Source organism: Balaenoptera ricei, chromosome 6, assembly GCF_028023285.1.
Source record: "Balaenoptera ricei isolate mBalRic1 chromosome 6, mBalRic1.hap2, whole genome shotgun sequence".
Taxonomy (NCBI): Eukaryota; Metazoa; Chordata; class Mammalia; order Artiodactyla; family Balaenopteridae; genus Balaenoptera; species Balaenoptera ricei.
In genome coordinates, this window is record NC_082644.1 from 97,241,010 (window position 1) to 97,265,801 (window position 24,792).

Consider the following 24,792-nt stretch of genomic DNA (forward strand, 5'->3'; position numbering starts at 1 on the left):
ATATTACATAGAGTGATTAAGGGGTTAGAGCAGGTTTCATTGAGAAGGTGAAATTTGAGCAAAGGTTGGAGGAGGTGAAGGAGAGGGCCGATATCCGTACAAGAGTATTTCAGGAAGAGAGAACAAAAGATCAGGTAGGAGCGGACCTGGTCAACTCAAGGGACAGCAAGGAGGCCAGTGCGGCTGGAGCAGATTGAACCTGTGTAGCTGATGACATCAGAAAAGTAAAGAAGAGGATGGGGGGAGGGGGCAATGTAAAGATTTGGGATTTTACTGATTGAAGTGGGTAGCCAGGGTAGGGTTTTAAGCATGAGTGAACAGATCCATGTTTTTAAAGAATATGGCTATTGTATCTAGAATAGACTATAGGAAGCAAGAGTAGAAACATGATGAGTGGAGTGACCATGGTGGCAGAGATAGAGACTATGCATGGCCTCTTGGCATGAACTCTTAGTAAGGCTAATCTAGCCACCATCACCTCTGAATGTCCAACCTGCCACAAAGAGAGACCAGTGCTGAATTCCCAATGTGGTACTATTCTCTGAGGGACCAACTGGCCCCTTGGTGACAAGTTGACTTCATCGGGCCCTACGCATGCTGGAAGGCCAAGCAATTTGTTCTCGCAGGAACAGACATTTATTCTGAGTACAGGTTTACATTTCTTGCCAGCAGAGCTTCAGCCTATACCACTCTACAGGAGTTTACAGAGCACCTGATCCATAGACCAGAATCCTACCTATCACAGCATCCAACCAGGAGACCCACTTCACAGTGAAGGAGGTTTGGGCGTGGCCCCATGGTCAAGGGACATGTTGGTCTTATCACATACCACCCTCCCCAGAAGCGCTAGCCTGAGAGAGTGACAGAACGATCTGCTGATGGTGCAGATGAAGCACCATCTCAGGGGCAATACTGTGTAAGAACAGGGTCTCATTCTCCAGGGTGCAATCTACAAACTGAATAAAAGTACCCTCTAGGCCCTAGAGTCTAGGTCACTGTGTCCCCAGCAGGAAGACTAATTGGGTCCAGGAATCAAGGCAGGGAAGCAGGAATGGTCCCATTTACCACTCCCAGTGACCTACTGAGGATTTTTCTGTCCCCACAACTCTGGGACCTGTGGTATTAGAAGTCTTGGTCCTCAAAGGGGGAGTACTTTGCCAGGGGACACAGCAATGGTCCCACTGAACTACAAACTTTGTTGCTTATATTAAGAGACCAAAAAGCAAGAAGAGTCATCAACTTGGCAGGGGCAATTGATCCTTATCAGCGAGAGAAGGTAGGACCACCTCATACTCAGAACAAGAAGGAATATATGTGGAATTGACTGGGATGCCTCTTGCCACTCCCTTGCCCAGCTGCGACTATGAATGGACAAGTACAGGAACCCAGGCCTGAGAAGGCTGGAAACACCAAAGGCTCATCCTCTTCAGGAATAAAGGTTTGGGTCACACCACTAGGCAATGCACCAAGACCAGCGGAGGTAACTGACGAGAACAAGGGGAATTTAGCATGGATAGTGGAGGAGGGAAATGATGAGTACCAGTAGTGGCCCCGAGACCAGCTGCCAGTATGGAGTGTGGGGTTTGTCCCACTCTCCTACTTCATTTAGGTTTCCCTTTAATAAGAGAGGCTCAATGGGCCCCTGGAGCAGCTGTTTCCTGAGTGTGTATGGAGAAGCGGGTTTACATGGTGCAAGCAGATGTCTATTTCAGCCAAAAAAGTGCACTGCCTGGATAGCCCTTCAAGAAAAAATCTACCTGTGAGAACTTAGCTGAGAAGTACAGTTAGCTGACAGCTCTTCCTGGGCAGCCTCTAGCCACTGAACATGGCAGGGATACCAGAGTCTGGCAATTTCATCCGAAGAGTGACTGCTCTAACAGGTAATCTTCACACCATTTACTCCCGTTGGGTTGGCTAACACTTTGTCAGATCTACATCCCAATCTGAGTCTTTCTCTACCCAATGTTTCCTTCTCTCTTTCCTTTCACAGCAAACATATCAGCATGGTGCTCTGAAGCATTCTGCTTCCTCCCTTGTATTCTTCACAGTTGATATCCACCAAAAACAACTTCTTGTACTCCTAATTCCATTTCAGTGTCTGAACTGACATAGTGACTGAACAATGAATGAGACTCACAGGGCTGAGAAACTTGGGGTGGGGGAGGCAGGGTGGAAAATGAGGAAGGCAGAGCTAGAAGACAGAAGAAATTTTCAAAGCTCAATTGTTATGGGCTGAAATTGTTTTAAAAAGTATATTTGGGGCTTCCCTGGTGGCGCAGTGGTTGAGAATCTGCCTGCCAATGCAGGGGACACGGGTTCGAGCCCTGGTCTGGGAAGATCCCACATGCCGCGGAGCAACTAGGCCCGTGAGCCACAATAACTGAGCCTGCGCATCTGGAGCCTGTGCTCCACAACAAGAGAGGCCGCGATAATGAGAGGCCCGCGCACCACAATGAAGAGTGGTCCCCACTTGCCGCAACTAGAGAAAGCCCTCGCACAGAAACGAAGACCCAACACAGCCATAAATAAAAAAAATTTTTTTAAGTATATTTAATTGCAAAAAGAAATACTTTTAATAAAGAGTTGAAAACTTTAATTACAATAAGGAAATATTTGCACCACTCTATAAACATCTAGAACTTGGAAAGAGGTTCTATTAACATAAAGCCTACAGCATAAATCACCAATAGCTTTTATAAACAAGGGAGATGGGAGCCATGCGTCTTGCCTTTGGAAGGGCTTAAGTCAAACACTGCTATTTTTTTGAATAGAATCCCAAATCAGTCTTTGTTCATTACTGTATATCCAACACAATGCCTGGCACAGAGTAGATGCTCAGAGAATATCTGCTGGATAGGGTGGTGCCATACAGAACACCATCAGTCAGGACACTCTTGAGTCAGGAGGACCAGAGAACTCCAAGGAAGTTTCCTAACGTGAAACTCATGTGTAGTGAGCCTCTTTCTGTCACACCCCGCATCAACTCCATCAGCAAAACCTGTAAACTCTATTTTCAATAAATTGAGAATCCAGCCACTTCTTACCACTTGTAAAGTTTCCACACTAACACAAGTCACCAGTCTCTCTTATGGATTATTGCAATAACCTGCTAACTGGTCTCTTTGTGTCCATCCTTGCTGTCCCCCCAGCCCACACCAAGAAGTTCTCCAGGCAGCAATCAGAGTAATCCTTTTAAAGCCTAAGTCAGATCCTGTCACTCCTCCACCTTAAAATTCCCAATGACTTTCCAAGTTACTCCGAATAAAAGCCAAAGCCTTTACAGTGGCTTTGTGCTCACTGCCCCACTTCCTTTACACCTCTAATGCCATCAGCTACTCTCTCCCCACAGCTGTCCCAGCTCCTTCACCTGACATCCTGCGTATTTCTCCAATATGTCAAGGATGCTTCTACCTCATGGCCTTGCACCTGCGTGTAACAAATGCTATGTGTGTGTGAACATTTATGGCTATTATTGTTGTTCCCTCTACTTAGTCCCCTCTAATTCTACTCAGCAGCTGTATGTCTGCCTTCCTCACTTCTCTCTACTCTAATATCAACTATCAGGAAGACTTTCCTTGATTAACCCATATATCAGGCAGAGTCTCAGCAGAAAAATATACCACATTCAAATGAGGTATTGTTACAGATTGAACTGTGCCCCTCCAAAAGATTTAGTTAAATTAAGTCATACTGGAGTAGGGTGGGTCCTTAATCCAATATGACTGGTATGAAATAATAAGAAATATACATATTGGTCTCTGCCCCTGGTTCTTGCTAATATTTGGTCTTTGACCTTGGTTCCTGACACAGGGCTCTCCAAAACTCTTATAATTTCCTGAGTGATAGCAGTATCTGACACAGAGCTCCTAACCCCTTGGAATTTCCTGAGTAATAGGAATGTCTTTTGTTGTAATGAGGGGACTCTTGGTGGGCTCCTGGATGGGGGTTGGTCATCAGAGAGACCAAGCCTGTAACTTTCAGCCCAACCCCCCCATTCTTCAGAGAAGAGAGAGAGGCTGGAAATTGAGGTAAATAATTGATCACCCCTGCGTGATGAAGCCTCCATAAAAATCCCCAAAGTACAGATTTTGGAAAGCTTCTGGGTTGGTGAATGTATCTACGTGCCGGGAGGGTGGGGCACCCCAACTCCACAGGGACACAAGCTCCTGCACTTGGGACCCTTCCAGATCTTGCCCTATATATCTTTTCATCTGGTTGGTCACCAGTATCCTTTATCATATCCTTTATCATATAATAAGATAGTAAACATGTTTCCCTGAGCTCTGTGAGCTGTTCTAGCAAACGATCAAACCCAAGGAGGGGGTCGTGGAAATCCCAGTTTATAGCTGCTCAGTCTGAAGTACAGGTGACAAGTTGGGACTTGCAATTGGCATCTGAAGTGGGGGCAGTCTGGTGGGACTGAGCCCTTAACTTGTGTGATCAGGTGCTAACTCCAGGTAGTGTCAGAACTGAACTGAACGGCAGGACACCCAGCTGGTGCCTGCAGAGAACTGGGGAATTACTTGGTGTGGGAAAAAAGCCCACACATTTGGTGATCGGAAATAAATATTAAGAGTAGTAATTGAGCGGTGAGCAGAGGAGAAACAATAGAGTTTTTCCTATTCTACTGGTGTCCTTAGAAGAAGAGACACACAGGGACAGACATACAAGAGTTGAACGTCACACGACGATGGAGGCAGAGACTGAGGTGGTGCAGCAAGCCAAGGGATGCCAATGATTGCCAGCAAACCACCAGAAGCTAGGAACAGGCAACAAAGAACTCACCGTGACAGGTGTCAGAGAGAGCACTGCCCTGCCAACACCTTAATTTTGGATTTCTAGCCCCCAGAACTGTGAGACAATAAGTTTCGATTGTTTTAAGCCACTCAGTTCATGGAGATTCAATTAAAGGGACTCTTCACAATCATGTAGGGAAGCGTATAGGGACACTACAAGGACAGTACAGCACCCTGGAGTGAGAAGTAGGGGCCCTCTAGGCCTGAAGGGGCAAGGTAGGGAGCAGGTACCAGAACCTGGAAGGAGAGAGTCACCTGGAAGGTCAGGATACAGAAGCAATGACCTTGTATCAAGAGCATTGCCAACCACAAAGAGGAATACATTGCCTAACTTCACTCTCCTCCCTTAGTCCTGTCTCCTGCTGGGACTCCCCAGGAAGCCAACTGTGGTAGCCCATACAGGGCAGCCCTCTTGGGGCCAATTGCTGGGTGAAAACGGGGTAAGAAGATGGGGGAGGGGAATGAAAAATATCTGGCACATTCGCTGTAGCAATACTATTTCGGCTCTGTACTATTGATCTTCTTCATTTTTTTTTTTTTTTAAAAAGCACTTATCAGTACCCCATATACTATAAATATTGATAACTTTGATTTTTAGTTTATTATCTGTTTATCTATTATCCCACTAGAATACAAACTCCATGAGGGCAGGGACTTTGTTCCTTGTTGTATCCTCAGCACCTAGAACAGTTCCTGGCATGGAGAGAGTCTCAAGAACTATTTGATGAATGAATGGCTTGGAGTGTGGCATTTTTACCCTGGTATTTTCTAAGTCAGCAGCTGCTGCATCTTTGCTTCCTCATCTTCTTCCCTGAAATCATTTGACTGATTTCCAAAAATGCAAGCAAAATTCCCTGGCTTGTTACCAAGTATTTGGAATCAATGACTCCCTCCCGACTTTTTATCTTGGCCCAGTAGCTCTTGAAGAAGCCCAAGGCCTATCCTACAAGGCCTTGCTCATAAGCACCCTCATCTTGGTGGCCTTTGCGTTGGGGGGTTGGAGGGGGTCCTATCATCTGTCATGTGAACGGTGGGACTCTTGGCAAACGCACCTACAATCAGACGAGGAGGCATACAGGCTGTCCAACCTGTACTATTTAGCCAAGCAAATAAAAAGTAATAATTTCAGGTAGAGCCATGAAAAACTTTAAACCAGGGTACCGTTGTACTATCACATGGAGTTTTGTGGGGCCTCAAATGGTGCCTTGCCTAAAGGGTTAATGTATGTTTATTATATATTATATATATATTATATATTATTAAAGTTGTTGAAGAAGTCCTCTGTGAGGAAGTAAATTATGACTTGGACCCTGAATGATGAAAAGGAGATAGTCAATTAAAGATCTGGGAAGAGAGTTTCAAGCTGAAGTAACCTCAGCTGCAAAGGCCCAGAGACGAGAACCAGCTTGGCCTGTTCGAGGGATGACAGTGAATGAGAGGGAGAGAGAAGGAAAGAGATGAGGCCAGAGGGTTTGGCAAGTATCAGATCATGTGAGCTCCCCAAGGCCAGGTAAAGAGTTTGAATTTTATTCTTAAGTATAATTAGGTATTAAGAATAGATGTGACGGGCTTCCCTGGTGGCGCAGTGGTTGAGAGTCTGCCTGCCAATGCAGGGGACGCGGGCTCGAGCCCTGGTCTGGGAAGATCCCACGTGACGCGGAGCAAGTGGGCCCGTGAGCCACAACTGCTGAGCCTGCGCGTCTGGAGCCTGTGCTCTGCAGCAAAAGAGGCCGCGATGGTGAGAGACCCACGCACCGCGATGAAGAGTGGCCCCCGCTTGCCACAACTAGAGAAAGCCCTTGCACAGAAACGAAGACCCAACACAACTAAAATAAATAAATAAATAAATAATTTAAAAAAAAAAAAAAAGAATAGATGTGACATGATTTATATTTGAAAAAGACCACTCTGCTGGGGAGGTTGAAAAAAGTGTAGAAGTGGAGAGACCAGTTGGGAGGCAGGGGAAAGATATTGATGCACTAGCCTAGGGTTGTAGAAGAATTGGGAGAAATGGCTGAATTGGGGATATAACTTGGAGAATAAAGTTGATAGGACTTGATAATGGATTAGGTGTGGTGGTTGGCAGGGGCGGGGGTGGGGGGAGGAAGAGAGGGAAGAGATTTATCAGGGATGATGACTAGATTTTTGGTCTGAGCACCTGGGTAGATGGTGGTACCATGAACTAAGATGGGGGAAAACTGGGAGAGAAGCAGGTTTCAGAGGGAGGGGAGGTCCAGACGGAATCAATGGTTCTGTTTGGCCAAGGTAAGTTTCAGAGGCTTACTATATTTCAAGTGAAGATATTGTGTAGGCAATTGGCTAACTCTATCTATAGCTAAGGGGCGAGGTCCAGGCTGGAGGTATTTCAAAACAAGGGGCAGGATGAGATCACCTGGTGACTAGCAGTAGATATACCGGAAGACAGAGGGCGGAAGGTTAGATACTGAATTACAATACAGATAAGTGCTGTGAATGGGGCAACACCAGGTTAGTGGAGAGGGAGGCTGGTCAGCAAAGTTCCATGGAAGCATTATATCCACAGAAAACCAAGCAGTGACATTTTATCAGTGAGGATGCTGGTCCAGAGAGGTAATTTGCAATTAGTCACACAGGTAGTGACCTAACTGTAACTTTATACTTGAACTATTTTAAGTCAAACCCTATTAAGAGGCAGGATAGCCAGGCACCTAGGAACACAGGCTCTGGAGTCATTCTGCTTGGGTTCAAATTCTGGACCTGCCACTTCCCAGGTGGGTGACTCCAGGTACATTACTCATCATCTCTATACTTCAGTTTTCTTATCTGTAAATGGGCATACTACAAATAGCTATCTACTTAGGGACTGCTTACTATGTTCCTGGTACTAAGATTTTACATACATTATTCAACACCCCCCTCCAATAATCAATGAAGTTGAATGCTATTATTATCCCCATCTTACTGATGAGAAACCGAAAGCATATTTACGCATTCACAAATATTTACTGTGCCTGCATTACATGTTTCTTCGTGCTGGGAGTACATCAGGCGATACAACAAAGTCCTTGCCTTTGTGCAGCTTGTCTGTGATTTACTGAAAGGAGAAAGATGATAAACCTAATAAATATGTACCTTATATGGCAATTAGAAGATGATAAATGCTATAGGAAAAACACCAGGGTAATGGAGCTAGGAAAGTTGCTGTTTTAAGTCGGGTATCCAGGGTAGACCTCTCTGAGAAGGCGACATCTGAGCAAAGATTTGAAGGAGGTGAGATAGCGAGCCACCCAGGTAGCTAGGGAAAGAAGACTCGGAGCGGAAACAGCAAGGCCGAAGGTAGGCTCTCAGGTGAGAGCGTTTGTCTAACATCCACCAACAACGCCCAGGGCCAGCCGTGAGAGTAAGATGTGAAAGGAAGGGGCTGTGTATCCAGTTCTAAGAACTTTGACTTTTACTCTGGGTGAGATGAGGAACCACTGGACAGTTCTGCCCGGGGGAGTGATATAACTTAACCTTGTATTTAGGCTCAAGGTCCATCAAGGCAGTCTAGCGCTGGAGTCAGTGCTCGCAGAATAAAAGAATCAGTCGCCAGCACAGGACTCAGCCACACAGCAAGCGCCCTGCAAGCGCCGGCCCACTACTGTGGCTGTCACGATCCTTTCACTTAAACCCTGCCCCGACCTACCGCCCTCTAGTTTCCCAGCTCCAGGGCTCCGCATCCACTCAGTCCGGTCTCCACGTAGCGCTTCCCCGGCTACGGTTTGCGCAACTCAGACAACCGGGCGGAGCCTGGACGTGGGCGGAGTCTGGACGTAGGCCGAGCAGCGGCGGGCTGGAGAACGCCCCGGCCGCAGACGCTCCACGGAAGCCCCGAGAACCCCGAGGCGCCCACGGACTGCGCCTGCGCACGCGCAATCCAGACCACCGACATTCCAAAGCGGTAATCCGCCCCGCCCCGCCCCAATTCCGGGGCGGAGTTCTTGGCTGCGCCTGCGTACAGCCTCGCCGCACCCTACGCCTGCGCGTTCAGCCAGCCCGACCCCATCCCCCAGGTTTTTCGGGTGGGGGAGGGGGCGCGTCTCGGCGAGTCACGATGATGGCGGCCACCAGCCTGTGGTGAGGTAGCGGATTCTCTGCTGCTCTCGCAGAGCCCCTGGCGCTTCCTGCAGACTCAGTGGCTGGCGCCGGGCGCGAGAGGAAGCACGGTGGCCCGTGCTCGCGAGGAAGGCCGCAGTCGCGGAGGCAGCGGCGCGGCCCGGGGCCAGGGCTGGGGGAGAGGCCGCTCTGCAGGGCGAATGTGACAAGCCCCCACCCCCACCGCTTTCCTCCCGAGCGCGCGAGGAGCGCGGGCGACCCCGGGGCCCCGCCAGGCCACAGACCCCGCCCAGCGGCCAGCACCCGGAGCAGGCCCGGCAGCGGAGCTGCGCGGCGGCACCATGCTGGTCACCCTGAAGACCCTCCAGCAGCAGACCTTCAAGATCGACATCGACCCAGACGAGACGGTGAGTGCGGCGGGAGCGCGGGGCCCGGCACCGGGCAGGGGAGGCGCGCGAGGCGCCCGTCGGGCCTGGGCTGGGGGCGGTGCGGCGGGGCCGTGTGCGGGGCCCCGGCCTCAGCTTCTAGAGAGGCCCGGCGGCGCGCCCGAGCGGGGAGACCCCCGGTACACCCTAGAGGGCCCGGCGAGCGGGGTCTTGGGCCCCGAGCGCTGGATGAGGCCTGCGGGCTCCGAGCGCGGGCAGGGCCCGGGGGCCCGGCGGCATGCGGCCCACCGGACCTTCAGAGTTGGCTGTGGGCTTTGTGGCAGGAGTAAGGGGAAGCAGTGGTCGGACACCGAACCCCTGGTGGCAGATGGCGTGGAGTACACGCCCGCGGGGCACGGGAGGCCTCGGCCTGGGCGCTCTCGGCGGAGGGGCCAGAGGGGGAGGGGAGGTCAGGGCTGCCTCTGTGGTCGAGCCGGGCTCCCCGATGGTGGGTGCACGGGTGGGGGAGGGAGATGTCGGCGTCACCACTGTCCCTGAGTGGACCTGGTTAGGCGCTGAGGTCTAGGAAGCGCTAACCGGAGATGAGCCTTAAATAAAAAGTATCAGATTGCGTCTGCTGCACTGTGAGAGGCGAGTGGTGAGGGGTGGTGAAAATGCATTCTTTGCCCCCTTCGCCGCAGAATTGGTGACCCTTTTATTTGCCTATATCTTGAATCGTTTCGCTGCAGTTCTCCCGCCACCCAACCCACACCCATGTGTAGATTGCCCTTTGAGCCCTCTTTGGTGGTGAAGTTTGTTGGATTAGAGCCCTTCAAATCCAGGCTCAAACTTAACTCCAGATAATGAGTTCCCTGTGTTAGAAGTCTTGAAGTTGTAGGAGTCGGAACTCTGCACCCAACGCCCAAATAATAGCCTTTCAGGGGAGAAAAAAAGAAAATAAAAACTTTGAATCTCTTTTGTAAACTCTTGAACACCTTATAAGTTCACGTGTTAAATTCTCATGTCATTTTGTGTATTTGTGACTGCAAAAAGCCACTGTGTTGAAATCAGTACAACTTTTTGCCAAGATCTAAAAATGCCATTCAGTGTGAACTTACTTCTTGTGTTCTGGAATTGTGATGGTGTACACCATTGAGGTTGTCATAAGGCTGTATTTAAAGCAGCAACTTTCAGCCCATCTATATTTTTAAAAATAGGTGATTCAATTTTGGTGGAGATCTGGGGCCTTGGTGTTAGTTAATTAAATAATCCTGAGCTCCCATGTGTGGCTCTAACTTATTTGCTATGTGCCTGTTTTGCAAAGATGTGAAGATCAAATATTATTTAATTGGTGGTCAGTAAACGGAATCGATTATTAACCACTCCGTACCTTTGAGTGAGGGTATAGTGTCATGTTTTACCTATATCATTTAATCAAGTTTTCTACACCTTTAAGTATTTAAAAAATGTAGTTCCCAACCTTTTTGGAATTGTAGTACTAAATGATTTTAGTTCAAGATATTATATGTGTAAATATGCTCTGTGGTAAATTCTTAAAGGTGCAGGAGATAGCAATTTTAGATGAGAAATTCAGTGTTCTCAGAAGTAATTGACAACACCCTGTGGATTGCTATTACTAACAAAAATCATATTCTTCCTGAGTATTCCTTTACTGCTTGGTGTATACTTAGAAGTTAAAGAATGAAAGTTAAAATGCAGCTGTTTAATGTTTTCAGACAAAACTTCATAAAATGTTATTGACTTCGGATTTTTGTAGCGACAAGTGTTGGTGCTGCAGGAACTTTACCAGCTTATATTCACAATTAATTCCAAGATTATTGAAACCTAAAGGTTTTTTTTTTTGGTAAATATCTGTGGATTTATTGAAGTTATGCAGTGACTTTCTAAAGCTCCACTGAATTATTTATGTTCTATAAGATTTGTATAGCTCTTTAGGCATTTTACACATTCTTTATCTTAGAGCCAATATTGTATTTGTATAGATTCTTAACCATACTTGCTGTTTTCCAGTTTATTTCCAAGGGGATTTAAGTTATATGAAACCTACTTCTAGAGGTATATTTTCAGAAAGCTCAGTTGTTACAGAGAGTTGCTTCTTTAGCTTTTTGTTGCTATTTGTCCAAATATAATTTTGTTGCTGTTTATGTAAATATAAAAGCTAACATTGTTAGGCTGGGACAAGAAATGAAAACACTTAATCTGGATATACTGGAACATTTACATTAAAATGACTTGTGGGTTTTTACTTTAATGGACTTAAATTTTAAAAATGGGAAAAATGTTAGAACTATTTTAATTCCATCTTTATAGTGATTTTTAATTAAATATTTATTTTTGATACAGTATTTGAGAAAATTCCAGTAAGAAAAGAAGCAATGAAAATTACATAAATAGAGGGAGACTGTAAGTGTCCTGTTTGTAATTTGTGAAAACTAGATAACCAAGGATATTAGAAATAGATCTAAAATAAAGGGGAAAAAATAGGATTTTATTGAGACCTCTAGGGAGATTCACATAAAATGAGCAGAGTTTGGTCTCTAAGACCTCTATTTTGGCTGCTCAAAGGTTTTATTTTTACCTAGAAGGAACTAAGAAACCTTAAGGAACTTAAGTAACTTGAGGTGGCCGGTATAGAAACTTCTGTGAGCTTGAGATGAGCAGGAGCAAAAATGAGTGAACGGACTGAGAGAGAAGAGGAATCATGGGAGTGAATCATTTGCTCAGCAAGTAATGTTCAGTGAGCTTTGACTGGCAGAATTGGAGGAGTACAGGGACATGGGGGACATGGTCTGGGTCTTCTTGGGAGCCATATTGACATAGTCTTAGCTCCGTCAGTGGCTATAGAGTAGATGCACAAAGTAGAAAAAGCAAGAGGATTTGTTTTTAAGGTGTTTGTATTTGCTTTAGTGCTTGAATGTTGAAAGTCCTCCCCTGCCTTTTTTTTAACAAGTGAAACTTTCTTAACATTTATTTGCCATTTTGTACCATTTACTTGACCATTACCATGCACTGCCTTTAGTGTTAACCATTACAAAACAGTGATTTTATTATTACAATAATAATTCATCTCATAAAGTAACTGGGGAAAAAACCAACAGTAAGTTTCAGGTGAGACTTTAAATGCATAAGCTGAAATGTGATTGTATTATATAAGTGACATCAAAGTTATGTGTATACATTGGAAGTTTTTGATAAGAGAATTGTGAAGATACAGTAGTTTTAATTTCTACAGACAGTACATCTAATATGCTATTCAGTAATCTGCAAAGAATTAACCTCACTTTGTGGTATATTTGTATAATGGTGATTATGCTATAAAATACTACTTGAGTACTAGTCTTGTACATGGGATTTACTAGCCATCATTTATTAGCAAATTGTTCCCATTGTGGCTTATTGTATTTTAACAGAGTTGTGCTGAAGATAGTACATTATTTTGGAAGTTCCCTAGATTATTAAAACATTAAGTAGTAAACATATTTAAACACTATATCACAGAGGTAAAACTAACGTTTCTTGGCATATTGGTAAAACAAAATACTTGGGAAACCTGGTATGGTTTGTATCAGACCTTTGCTCTTTCTATACTTGGCACACAGTAGGCATTTAATAAAGATCTTTTGAATGAATTAAATATATTTTTTGGTGAATTGCCAAGTCAGTGATCCCTCAATGTTTGCATGTTGATTTATTTAATGTTTGTTGAATACTTACTAAAAATATCAGGTCTTGCTGTCATGGTGTGTACATTATAGTGGAATAAATTAGTCGAAAAGCAAATTTTTAAAAACTTAATGGTAAGAGTTATATAGAGAATTGAAATAGGGTGAGGTAATTTGATAGTGCATGACTGGGTGGCTACTTTTAAATTGGTCGCAGAAGGCCTTTCTAAATAAGGTGACATTTAAACAGAGATCTGAATAGTAACCACTCAGAGGTGGGGAGAGTGTTTTCTGTAGGGAAAGACCTTTAAGAGTGTGTTTTGGGAATCAAAAAAGGCCTGTATTGTTGATCTCGTAGTTGAAGGAGAAGAGAGGTAAGAGATTAGAGTTAGGCAAGGGGCCAGGGCCTGTAGGGCTTTGTAATAAACTGAAGGTTTTCCATGTAAAATAGGAGGCCTTTGGGGGCTTTTAAGCAGAGGAGAAAAATTATTTCTTTTATGATTTGAAAAGGTTACTTGGACTGCTGTATGGAGAATAGATAGTAGGAAGACCAGTTAGAAGGCTTGCACAACAGTCTTAAGGGGTCAAGGCTTTGACCAGGGAAGTAGGAGTGGAGATACAAAGAGAGGTGGAGGGATTTGAGATATGGTTGGGAGGATAGAGTTGAGAGAATTTTTTGATGCGTTGGAGTGGGGAAAATTGAGAAATCAACGATTAAACATAGGTTTTGGTTGTATAACTTGTGTGAATACCTATGTTCTTTGCTGAGACGTGGAGGGATGGGAGAGGGGCAGGTTTAGGGGTTGGGGTGGAAACTCAAGACTTAAGTTTAAGATGCCTATTAAACATTCAAGTGGAAATGACAAGGAGATTTGCTATGAATTTCCATCCCAAAGGGGAATTTGGGCTGGAGTTAGAGACATGACAATAAGCAGCATATATGTTTGACCTCAATCCATTGGACTGGATGAGATCATCTTGCCACAGTCTTTTTCAGTGCCCATTCCTTGCAAAATTGAGTCCAAGTGCCTAGATTATCCCTTATGTGTAATTAACTTCTCCGCTACTGGAATTGAGGAACCCTGGTGAGAATGTAATGGGATGGGGCTTAGGGCTGAAGCCTGGGATGCTATAACATGTGGAGATTGAGTACTGAAGAGGTCAGTTAAGGAGCAACCTTTGAGGTAGGAAGAATCCAAGAGAAGAAAAAAGTTTCAAAGACGACGAAAAGTTCAAATGTATCTACTGCTTGAGAAATCAAAAGTAAGATAAAAACAAGAAACATGACTTTTGGTTTTGGCAACTTGGAGGTCATTAGTGACCCTAATGAGTAGTCTCCATGGAGTGTTAGGGCCAGAATTTAGTGGATTGAGGAATGAATGGGAAACATGTGAAAATGATCACAATAATTCTGAGCGTCACAGCCTATGGTAGGCATCGTTTAAAACACACACACCAGAATTGTGAAAAATATGTAATAGTGCATGTTTTAAAAAGAAGAAATGGAGACCAGCATGATTAGTAACTTGCCTGGGTTCACACAGTCAGTGGTCTTGGTAGTTTCACTGTCTGTGAATGATGGTCTTGCCCATACTCTGACCTTCTGTTCCTTAATCGCTCATCCAGTGATCTTTCCTTCTACTCTACCTCAGTTATTCAGACTCATGACTGGTAACTAGCTCTTATCACAACCAGTAACTGTAGCTCTTTCCCCCCCATCCACAGTAATCTGTTTTTAGTATCCCACTTTAACTTCCCTCTGATTCCAATGCTAATGAGACTTACAGTCTATTCGATCCATACTCCTTTTCACTGGCCCTCCCTCGTGTTATTGCTTCCACTTTTGCCCAGCTAAAATAGAGTCAGTGACTATAATCACTCCCTTGCAAGGGTCAAGTATAGCATGTCTCTTGAGCCAGGCTGCCTAAGTTTCAATCCTGGCCTTAGCACTTGCTGTGTGATGTGACCTTTGGTAAGTTACCTGATGTTGTGCCTGTTTCCTCATCTGTAAAAAGAGAATACAGCCATGGAAGTACTAAACTCACAGGATTGTTTTGAAGGTTATATGAGTTTGAGATGATACACAGAGTGCTTACTGACAGTGCTTAACAACATGGTCCCACTCTCACTCCATTGTTCTTGTTTGAAAAACTCCAAATATGATTAAATTCAAGTCTGTGTTTGTGCTTGCACCTGTGCAGCTAGAAGGCGAACACATAGGCATCTTGACTTGTCTCACTTAAATTCCTGAACAATAATCGTAATCAGGCCCTTGTAGTGACAGTCATACATTTCACTATTCACTTTTCCACTGACATAGGCAGATTTCATATCTTCTCTCTTTATTTTCAATCAGTGACCCTAGATTTTAGGTTTTATTGAAAATACAGAAACAGTCAGGACAGAACTTTTACAAGATCCTACTAGAGCTCCCTACCTGCTAGCCTCCTTTTATCGTGGAGATAGCTATGTATTGTGGGTGGTGCTATCTAATGCCAATCCCCCCCACTTTTCCACAGCATCCTAAACTCTTGTCGTTTATGAAGGACATCACTCCATCAGTTCTCCTTTTCTACATCATTGATTTTTCCATTTCTAAATTTATTTATTTATTTATTTCTGCATTGGGTCTTCGCTGCTCTGCGCGGGCTTTCCCTAGCTGCGGCGAGCAGGGGGCCACTCTTGTCTGTGGTGCTCGGGCTTCTCACTGCAGTGGCTTCTCCTGTTATGGTGCACGGGCTTAGTTGCTCCGCGGCACATGGGATCCTCCCGGACCAGGGCTCGAACCCGTGTCTCCCCGCATTGGCAGGCAGATTCCCAACCACTGTGCCACCAGGGAAGCCCAATTTTTCCATTTCTAGAGTATCTAAACATTTTCCTTGTCTTAATAAAATCCTCCCTTGTCTCCACATTTGTCTACTCCCCCATTTCTCCCTCTTCCTTACATCAGAATTTAAGAGTAGCTCTTGAGTCTGTTTGCTTTTTTTTTTTTAACATCTTGCTCTTTCAAATACATCATGCTATTCCTAAACTAGAGGAGAGTTTTCTCCCACTTTGTAGTTGCCCTGTGCCCTTGAGCATAGTACTTAAATCTCTTTTCTTGGGAGTAAAATGGGAGTAAAATAATTTACCTGCCTTCCTCGTAGAGTTGATATGAAAATCAGATGAGATTATGGATCTGAAAAATTTTTGGTGAATTGTGAAATCAGAAATAAATCTATGCAATTTCTTTTTTAACAAGTCCTGTTTACAGTTATTTTGATCAGTGTTTTCACTGTCCTTTTTGAACAAGGTTTGTGTAAGTGAGATACCCTCATTTTCTTAGCTTGATGTAATCAGCAATTTCAGTGTTGAGAGCAGTGTTCTGCCTTTTTTAGCTTGGATGTTGAGATTATTTGATAGATAATGTATAAAATTTCTGTTGCCTTTGGAAAGAAATGTGCTAAATTTAAGCCTGCTGTAGAACAGTGAATCCTGCTGAAGGACACCATGTCTGTTCCCTATAAGTTTGGATAAGTACATTCCTTGTGTAGTGTCTCAAAGAGCTAATTTTATAATAGAATGAACTTTATAAACCCTTTAACATTACTTATACTTATTCCAGCAGAGGAAGTAGACCAGCTACAAATGACTAATATGTACGAATAGGTCCTAGATACTTCAACAGGTAGATAAAAATTGTTATTTGTCTCTCCCTCTGCCCTCTCCGCCACACACTTCTGGTTGAATGAGGTAGGTGGCTCCTTTGTAGTATGGTAGATCCATTCTCTGCCTATGTAGAAACTTTAAAATTTACAAGTAACTTGGGAGTTTCTACTTTTCAGTCTTCAAAGTCTGTGTCTGTTTTGATTGTTGAAACCATACTGTTAGGAATATATTTTATAATAGAAGAGGTTAAATTGGCGTAAATAGATAGGTTTAGGAGCCTGAATACCATAGTTTCTGTGGGGGAAAATTAATTCTGTATTTAAAATTATATTTTAAAAAGTAGCCTTTTGGATCATAACCCTAATTTGAGAATTGGTTGCCTTTGTTTACTGTTTATCCACATATTATTAATACTGTAGTCTTAGTTATTCTTTCAGTTAAAAAAAAATAACTCTTGTGCCACATTTTTTTCATTTCTTGGGTCCAGTGGGGAGATTTTTCCTGTTGCACTGATGTCAACCGACATCTTCATAATCAATTCTGTTTTTAGAATTAGCAGAAACCAACTTTGTGGAAGAGATTCAGGAAATACTCCTTGGTGCCTGCACCAGTTTCTCAAATGGAAGGATACCACCCAAGGAACCAAAAAGGAAAAAGTTTTGCCCATAGCGTAAATCTATGAAATCCTTTTGTAAACATATTTGGCTTTAGGTCTCTGTTTCCTTTTGCTAATGGTTTAATTGCCAAAACTTATTTGCTCTTACTAATTTTTTAATTTGCTAGGCTATGTAGTGGTAGAACTACTGTCTAGAATTTTCTTTTTTAGTGAAATCTCTTAAATTGCAGCATATACTTGTGTAATATTAGTAATGGTGGCGGGGGGGGGTGTGATGAGTTTTTTTTTTTCTTTTAAACTATTTAAATTTCCTCTTAAATTACTAAAATAATCCAGGCTTGTTATAGTAAGTAAAGTGTATAAAGTAAAAGAACGAAAGGCTTTAGGCTCCTGGTCTAAGTAACCACTGTTGGATTCTGTATATGGTTCTGGTCTTTTTTAAAAAAAAAAAAAATATATGTACATATAATACATAAACATAACAGCACTATGTTTTTAAAAATCAGTTGCTTAGCAATTAGCTTTTGTCCCTTAAAGATAATATTTCATCCAGTCATGTATATGTGCATGCATTCCGTGAATATCTTTCATATATAGTCATCGTTCTTATTGTATTGCATAAGTATTCAAATAGATGTATTAGCAATAATGTATTTTACCATTTCACCATTGATGAATGTTTAGGGTTGTTTGCAGTATTACAACCAGTAGTGTACTGCACATATTTTGTTCATATATCATTGAAGTATTTATGTGAACATCTCTTTAGCATTGATTCTTAGAGGTGGAATTATTGGATCAAAGGATGGCAGATTGCCTCAGAAATGCCTGCATCAGTGTTCCCAAATCTCAACAGTATTTGTTGTTCTCAAATACTAATGTCCATCTGAGTTACTAGCCAGGATTCAAATAGAGATCTAGCACAGAATAAATGAGATAAATATCGTGAAGCTCTTTGTACACTGCCTGACACATGGTAAGTACGTAGCACCCATGAGCTATTACAACAGTAATGAGGAAAATACGCTGTAGCATTGAGGAAGCTGGGTTATTATATGAATATTCAATTGCTAGCCTAATCAACAAGCAGTAGTTCTAGAAATCTTACGCAAAAGTTATGTGTAAGAAGACTGACGTGCAAAACATCATAGTACTATGGAGATAAGATTTATAAGACATTATTTTTATATCTGAAACATACAATTTAAATTCGTTGATTGGAAAGAACTACTTTTAATGGTGGTTGGCCTGAACTAGGGTAGTGCCATGGGATGCAATATAGTGTTCACATTGGGAAGTAGTTAGATGGTAAGTTGGAACCACTGGATAAATGATTTAATGTGAGGAATATAGGAGAAGGAAGAGACAAATACCTCACAAGGGAATGGGATGAAAAAGGATAACTGATCTGCTTTTGTGTTGGCACTTTTTCATAGTGATTATCTCCCTTTTGGGGAAAAAATAAAAGCCATGTCAACTATGTTTAGTATTAGATGATGTTGAGTATATTTTTCTTTTAAAATGCACAATTTCGTAAGAGAGAAGTACGAGGCTAGAAAAAATTTGACTTCTTGTGTGTTAACCATGCATTGTCCCTAGTTGAATCAATGATAAACTCCCATTCTTTATCTAGGGGGAAATAAGCAGCAAAATGAAAGTTTAATTTCTGCTTCTTGTTCGTTAGCCTTGGAGAAGCCTGGTTATTTACTGGGATCATAGTGCCCAGTTTTAGATCCATCCTGTTGAGATGACTTATTGGAAGTATTGGCACGGGGTTCAGCACAGAGGAGTCATAACTACATCGGCTGCTGGACATAACCTTTCCAAGGGAAACCATGTGCAGAGTTGCTACCTTTTCCTTCTTTGCAACATCCAGAAAGAAGGTCTTTCTTTATAGCTGTTTTAAAGTGTGCTCAATTTGATTGGGTTAGCGAAAACTTAGACAAAGTAGTCTAGAAACCGTCCTTCAGCAATTACATTATGGTTGAAATGCCTATGGGACATCCAGTGAAGGTGTCAAGTAGAGAGTCAGGAGAGAGCTGGGCTAGAGATACTCATGACATATGAATGGTTCTTAAAACTAGGAGTAGATGAAATGGATTATCCTAGAAGTCTGTGTAGAAGAAAAGGCAGTCTTGGGCATAACCCTGAGTAACACTTAAAGGTCTGGCCAAGGAAAAGGATTTCAAAAAGGAGTGAACAAAGATATAGGAGGAAAACCAGAAGAGTGTGGTGTTATAGAAACCACAGGAAGACAGTGTGAAAAGGAGAGATGGGTCAGTACTGTCAAATGTGGCAGAGAGGTCAAGTAATACTATAGAGAAGGACTAAGAAGTGTCTGATGATGATGTTGCTGAATTTAGTGGTACTGGTGAGGGCAGTCTTAATGGAATTGTGGGAGTAGCACTACTGCAGAAAGTAAGCTGCAAAATGAGAACAAAGTCTGTGCTTCAGTTTATCAGCATTGTGTTGCACCCTGGAGCAATAAGTGTGGGGTTATGAATAAGTAAAGACAATGTATAGTTAATTTTTTGAAAATTACTTGAGACTAAGGGGAGGAGAGGGTAGCTGACAGGAGATGGATTGTGGGGGGTTTTGTGTGTTTTTAAGATGATAGAGAATTGGATCTGTTTAAGTGTGAATGGAAATGAACTGGCTTTGAGGGAGAGGTTGAAAATAAAACTCGGCGGGGGGGGGAGTAGGAAACATAATGAATCTAGCAAGGTACTGGAGAACAGGAATTAGATTTGAAGAGAGGGATGGCTTTCATTTGGTAGGGAAGAAGATTGAGATTAGGTGGATCTGGATGCAAAAAACCATGTGTCAGTTTGGTAGCAGAAAGTTGAGGGTGTGAGTTCCTGTGGTGTCTTCTGTGCCTTGAAGTAGAAAATGGTCATCTGCAGGGGGTTGGGGGGGAGTGTTGGGAATCAGATTTAGAGGAGAGTACAGGTTTCAAACAACCTCTTGGAGGAGGGAGGAGAGGGCTAACCAGGGGAACAGAAGGATTGGGGGTGTCGTTCTTTTTCTCCAGTAACATTTAGAAGACTGGATATAAATGTGGATAGGCAGCTGGTTAGACATTCAAGGTGAGATGTGTTAGCTAAGTGAGGTAGAAAAGTATGACACCACAGTAGTTGAAGTAAATTTTATTTTGAGTACTGACAAATAAATTCAACTGTGTTGGTCCTGATGTGGAGTTTTGCTTGGTAGGAGCAACAGAAAGGCAAACAAGTCTGTGATGTTAGGAAGAAAGTGATAGAAGCAGTGGCATTATTGTCTAAGCTGAATAGAGCTTGCAGTAAAGATCAGAATGAATGAAAGTAGAGGCTCAAGGAACCAAAGTTGTAATGAGATGCAAGACCAGGTGTAGTGAACAGTTACTGAGAGAGCTAGTGAGAATAGAAGATGGCACTTATCATTTCAAAGAGCATTTTGAGGATGATGAGATTCAGCCTGTGTCCTGAATGACTGTGAGTAGATGACTTAGGTGGATTGGAAGTAAAGATCATTGGGTTGAGGTTAAGGAACAATGCCAGAAGTTTGGACAGGTCAGGGAACCTGGTTCCAAAGTCTAGTTCACTTATTTTCTTTTTTTTTGATGCAGTTGTAAACAGGGTTGTTTACTACAAGGTATTTTTTTTTAATCTTTATTGAGATATACTTCAAGTACTACAAAAGTTCACGTATTTTCTTTGACACATGACCCAAGGTGGTTTTGCTGCGTTGAATCCACACACACACCCCCACACCCTCTGCCCAAAAAATGTCAAGGTGTCCTGGCATCTTGCCCACAAAACATTATATCATTTGATACCCTCATTCTGAGAGTGTGTCTCTTCACACTTAACACCAAAAATTGTTCAAGACAGTCTTTTCCAGTATGACCGTCTACTGGATTAATGATGTCTGACATTAAAATTTGTGCTTTTGGTTACTAATGATGTTGAGCTTTTCTTTTTATTGGGTGTATAATTGTGAATTGCCTGCCCCTGTCATTTGTCCATTTTTCTGTTGGCACAAGAACCATTTTCTACCATTTCTCTTAATTTATTTTATTTGCATTTTTCCTTTTGTTATGTGTCTTGTTATTTCTATTTGAGTTGCATGCTTAGTTTATTAATTTTCCTTCTTGTTTAATAATAAACATGTTTAGTGCTAGTCTGTGATTACTTTTTTAACCACATCATATAGGTATTGTTATGTAGAGTTCTCATTGTTATGTTCTTAGTATTCTTTAATCACAGTTTTGATTTCTTTGAAGCAATGTTATTTAGTAGTAAAATGACTAGAGGGTTTTTTTGTTGTTGTTTGTCCTCCTTTCCCACTCTTAATCATATATATGGCGGGTTGAGATTCTTGTGATGGATTTCCACTTTGGGGATATCAGAATAGCAGTAATGCTACTGGCCCACTTCAGGAAGATCAGTATAGCAAGGGTGATTTATGTGGCATTTGCAAAATACTCTGCTCTAAAGCTTGGAGTCAGAAGAGCTGGTTCTGGATTTCAGCTACTACTTATAGTAGCAATGTGATTTGGGGAGGAACCCTCCCTTTTGTATCCCTATCGTGACAGTTTTCCACTTAAAGCTCAGAACTATCAATTCAGACAGTTTTTAGAAGAATTCTGGGAACTGAAGGAAATGGAATTTTCCCCCTTGATTCTTGGTCATTTAAAGTAGTGAAATTTAGTTCCATTATGTCTCCTTGCCTTTCTTTGTTTTTTTTTTTTTTTTTTTTTTTTTTACTCCTATGCCACCCTACTTCAGAAATTGATTATACTCGTTTTCTAAGTATCAGTACTTCATAATGAACCTGTTGTCATGTAATTTTAGGGATGGAAGACCATAAAGATCATGTATTCTAGTCCCTCTTTATAGATGAGACTGATGCTGAGAAAAACTGAGCTCCTTGTTCAAGATCATTGAAGTAATACAGTGGTTCTCAACTTTGGCCGAACTTTGAAACCAACTGTAAAGCTTTTCAAAAATACTGATGTCCAGACCCACCCTCAGAAATTATATTTTAACTGGTCTTTATAAAGTTCCCTCAGATGATTATAATGAAACATTAGCCACTTTTAAAGTGAATAATTGGCCTTTTAACATTCACATTTAACTTTTTTTTTTTTATTACTGTGGACAAGACCACTTTATTTCTTAGACCTTTTAGATTAGAGAGCTTTTCTTTACTTTCTTAACTCTGTGAGAAATAAGCCCATAAACTTTTATAGTGAGAATCAAAACTTTCTGCTTTTGAAACCTTTATTTTGAATAGATTTATAAAGTCAACTGGTAAAGTCTTTTTTTAAAAAACTATGTACGTGGAACAGATGGTAAAACAGTTTATACTTATCATACCTAGTAGTATGGGTTATTAATAATGGGTCTTTTTGACATAATATTATAAAGACATGACCTTTGAAGTTTTTTGAGTCATTAATAGTATGTATAAAATTTTTATTTTGCATCATTTGTTCAGATTCTGGATTTTCACTTGTTTAGACTTTTTCAAAAATTAAAAAATTTTTTCCTATAGGTAAGAGCACTGAAAGAGAAGATTGAATCTGAAAAGGGTAAAGATGCCTTTCCTGTAGCAGGTCAAAAATTAATTTATGCAGGTATGCATTAAATGCTGAAATTAATATGCCGTTTTCTTGTGTACTGTGACATTCTTTTAGTTTTAGAAATTGCCATCTTACAAACTGTAGTGTATACAAATTGATTGTCAGAAGCATTGTACAGATAAAAGCAGAGAATGAACAGTCATTTGAATGTTATTAATATTCATTCCTCTCTTTTTTCACATTTGCTTTATATATTTCTCCATCCAGTGATGTTAGATAGTTTTGCTTATTAGTTTTATCTTTTGTAAGTATCATGTAACTGGCTGTATTTGTTTTGCTTTGTTTTTTGAATTAAAAAATTTTTTATTGAATTAGTTTGTGTGACATTGTATAAGGTGTACAGGGTGTTACTCTGATACACTTATATATTGTAATATGATTGCCAGTGTATCGATATTTATCAGATTACATGATTAGCAGTACAGTGTTATTGTCTGTGTTCATTATACTGTGCATTAGATCTCTATGGCTTATTTACTACTCATTAGAAGTTCGTACTCTTAAACACCATCACTCTTATCTCCCCCACGCCCCATACCCTTGGTAACCACCAAGGTAAAATACTCTTTAAGTTTAGGTTTTTAGATTCCACATATAAGTGATATCATACTTAGCATAATGTTCTCAAGGTTCATCATGTTGTCGCAGACGGCAGGATATCTTCTTTCTCATGGGTGAATAATATTGTGTATATGGGTCACATCTTTTTTATTCATTCATCCATTGATGGGCATTTTGGATTGTTTCCATATCTTAGCTATGTGAATAGTGCTGCTGTAGAGATGGGAGTGCATATTGTCTTGTCAAAATCCTGTTTTCATTTTCTTTGGGTATATACCCAAAAGTGGAATTGCTGGATCATATGGTAGATCTATTTTTAAATTTTTAAGGAACTTCCATATTGTTCTCCATAGTGGTTGGACCGATTTACTTTCCCACCAACACTGTATAAGGATTCTTTTTTCACCACAAGCTCACCAGCCCCTCTTGTTTCTTGTCTTCTTGATGATAGCTATTCTAACAGGTGTGAGGTAATACCTCGTTTTGATTTGCATTTCCCTGATGCTTAGTGATGTTGGGCATCTTTTCATCTGTCTGTTGACTATTTCGACGTCCTCTTTGGAGAAATGTTGGTTTACTCTGCTGATTTTTAATCAGGTTGTTTGGTTTTTTGTTATTGAGTTGACTGAGTTCTTTATGTATTTTGGATATTAATCCCATATCTGATACATGGTTTTCAAAAATTTTCTCTCATTCTGTAGTTTGTTCCATTCTGTAGAATTCTTTTCATTTTGTTAATTGTTTCTTTTGCTGTGCAGAGCTTTTGAGTTTGGTGTAGTCCCATTTGCCCATTTTTTTTGTTTGTTTTATTTTTTGTGCTTTTGGCATCATGCCCAAAAAATTATTGCCAAGACCAAAATCTCTGACTTTCTTCCCTACATTTTCTTCCAGGAGTTTAATGGTATCAGGCCTTATGTTTAAGTCTTTGATCTATTTCAAGTTAATTTTTGTGAGTGGTGCAAGATTGGGGTCCAATTTTATTGTTCTGCACGTGTTTCTTCAGTTTTCCCATCAAGCTGAGCATCTTTTTTAATTTATTGAAATGAAACCATTTATACTGATTATGTGTATTAATGTACTTGGAATCATTCCTGTGAAATTTCAGTTTATCTGTTTTTTAAATAAAATACCAAAATTGAAGAATACAGAAGACCTTATATGTCAAAAGACACTATAAATAAGCGACAGGAAAAGAAAGATTAATATTCAGATTATATAAAGAGCTCTTACAAATCAGTAAGGAGAGGATGACCCAATTAAAAAGCAATAAAGGATATGAATAGGAAATTGTAAATTAACTAGCCTCACTAGTAACCAGGAAAATGTGTGTTAAAAATAGACTTGATATGTGAATTTTGTGGAGAAAATTCTTTTCTTTGTTCTTGAGAAGAAATACTGAGCACTGTCATTATAGATGTCGGTAAGG

At 41.5% G+C, this 24,792-nt stretch overlaps 1 protein-coding gene and 1 long non-coding RNA gene across 2 annotated transcripts in view; one reads left to right on the forward strand and one right to left on the reverse strand.

Annotated features, from left to right (window-relative positions):
- LOC132367245 (uncharacterized) overlaps positions 1–8,547 on the reverse strand; it is a 234,060-nt gene extending 225,513 nt beyond the window's left edge. The window contains exon 1 of the long non-coding RNA XR_009503742.1: positions 8,461–8,547. This is a non-coding gene — a long non-coding RNA (uncharacterized LOC132367245). The remainder of the gene's footprint in view (positions 1–8,460) is intronic.
- Positions 8,548–8,798: 251 nt separating this feature from the next.
- RAD23B (RAD23 homolog B, nucleotide excision repair protein) overlaps positions 8,799–24,792 on the forward strand; it is a 44,644-nt gene continuing 28,650 nt past the window's right edge. Inside the window, exons 1-2 of the mRNA XM_059925249.1 lie at positions 8,799–9,277; positions 22,718–22,799. Coding sequence (XP_059781232.1) covers positions 9,212–9,277; positions 22,718–22,799 — 148 coding nt within the window. The 5' untranslated portion in view covers positions 8,799–9,211. The remainder of the gene's footprint in view (positions 9,278–22,717; positions 22,800–24,792) is intronic.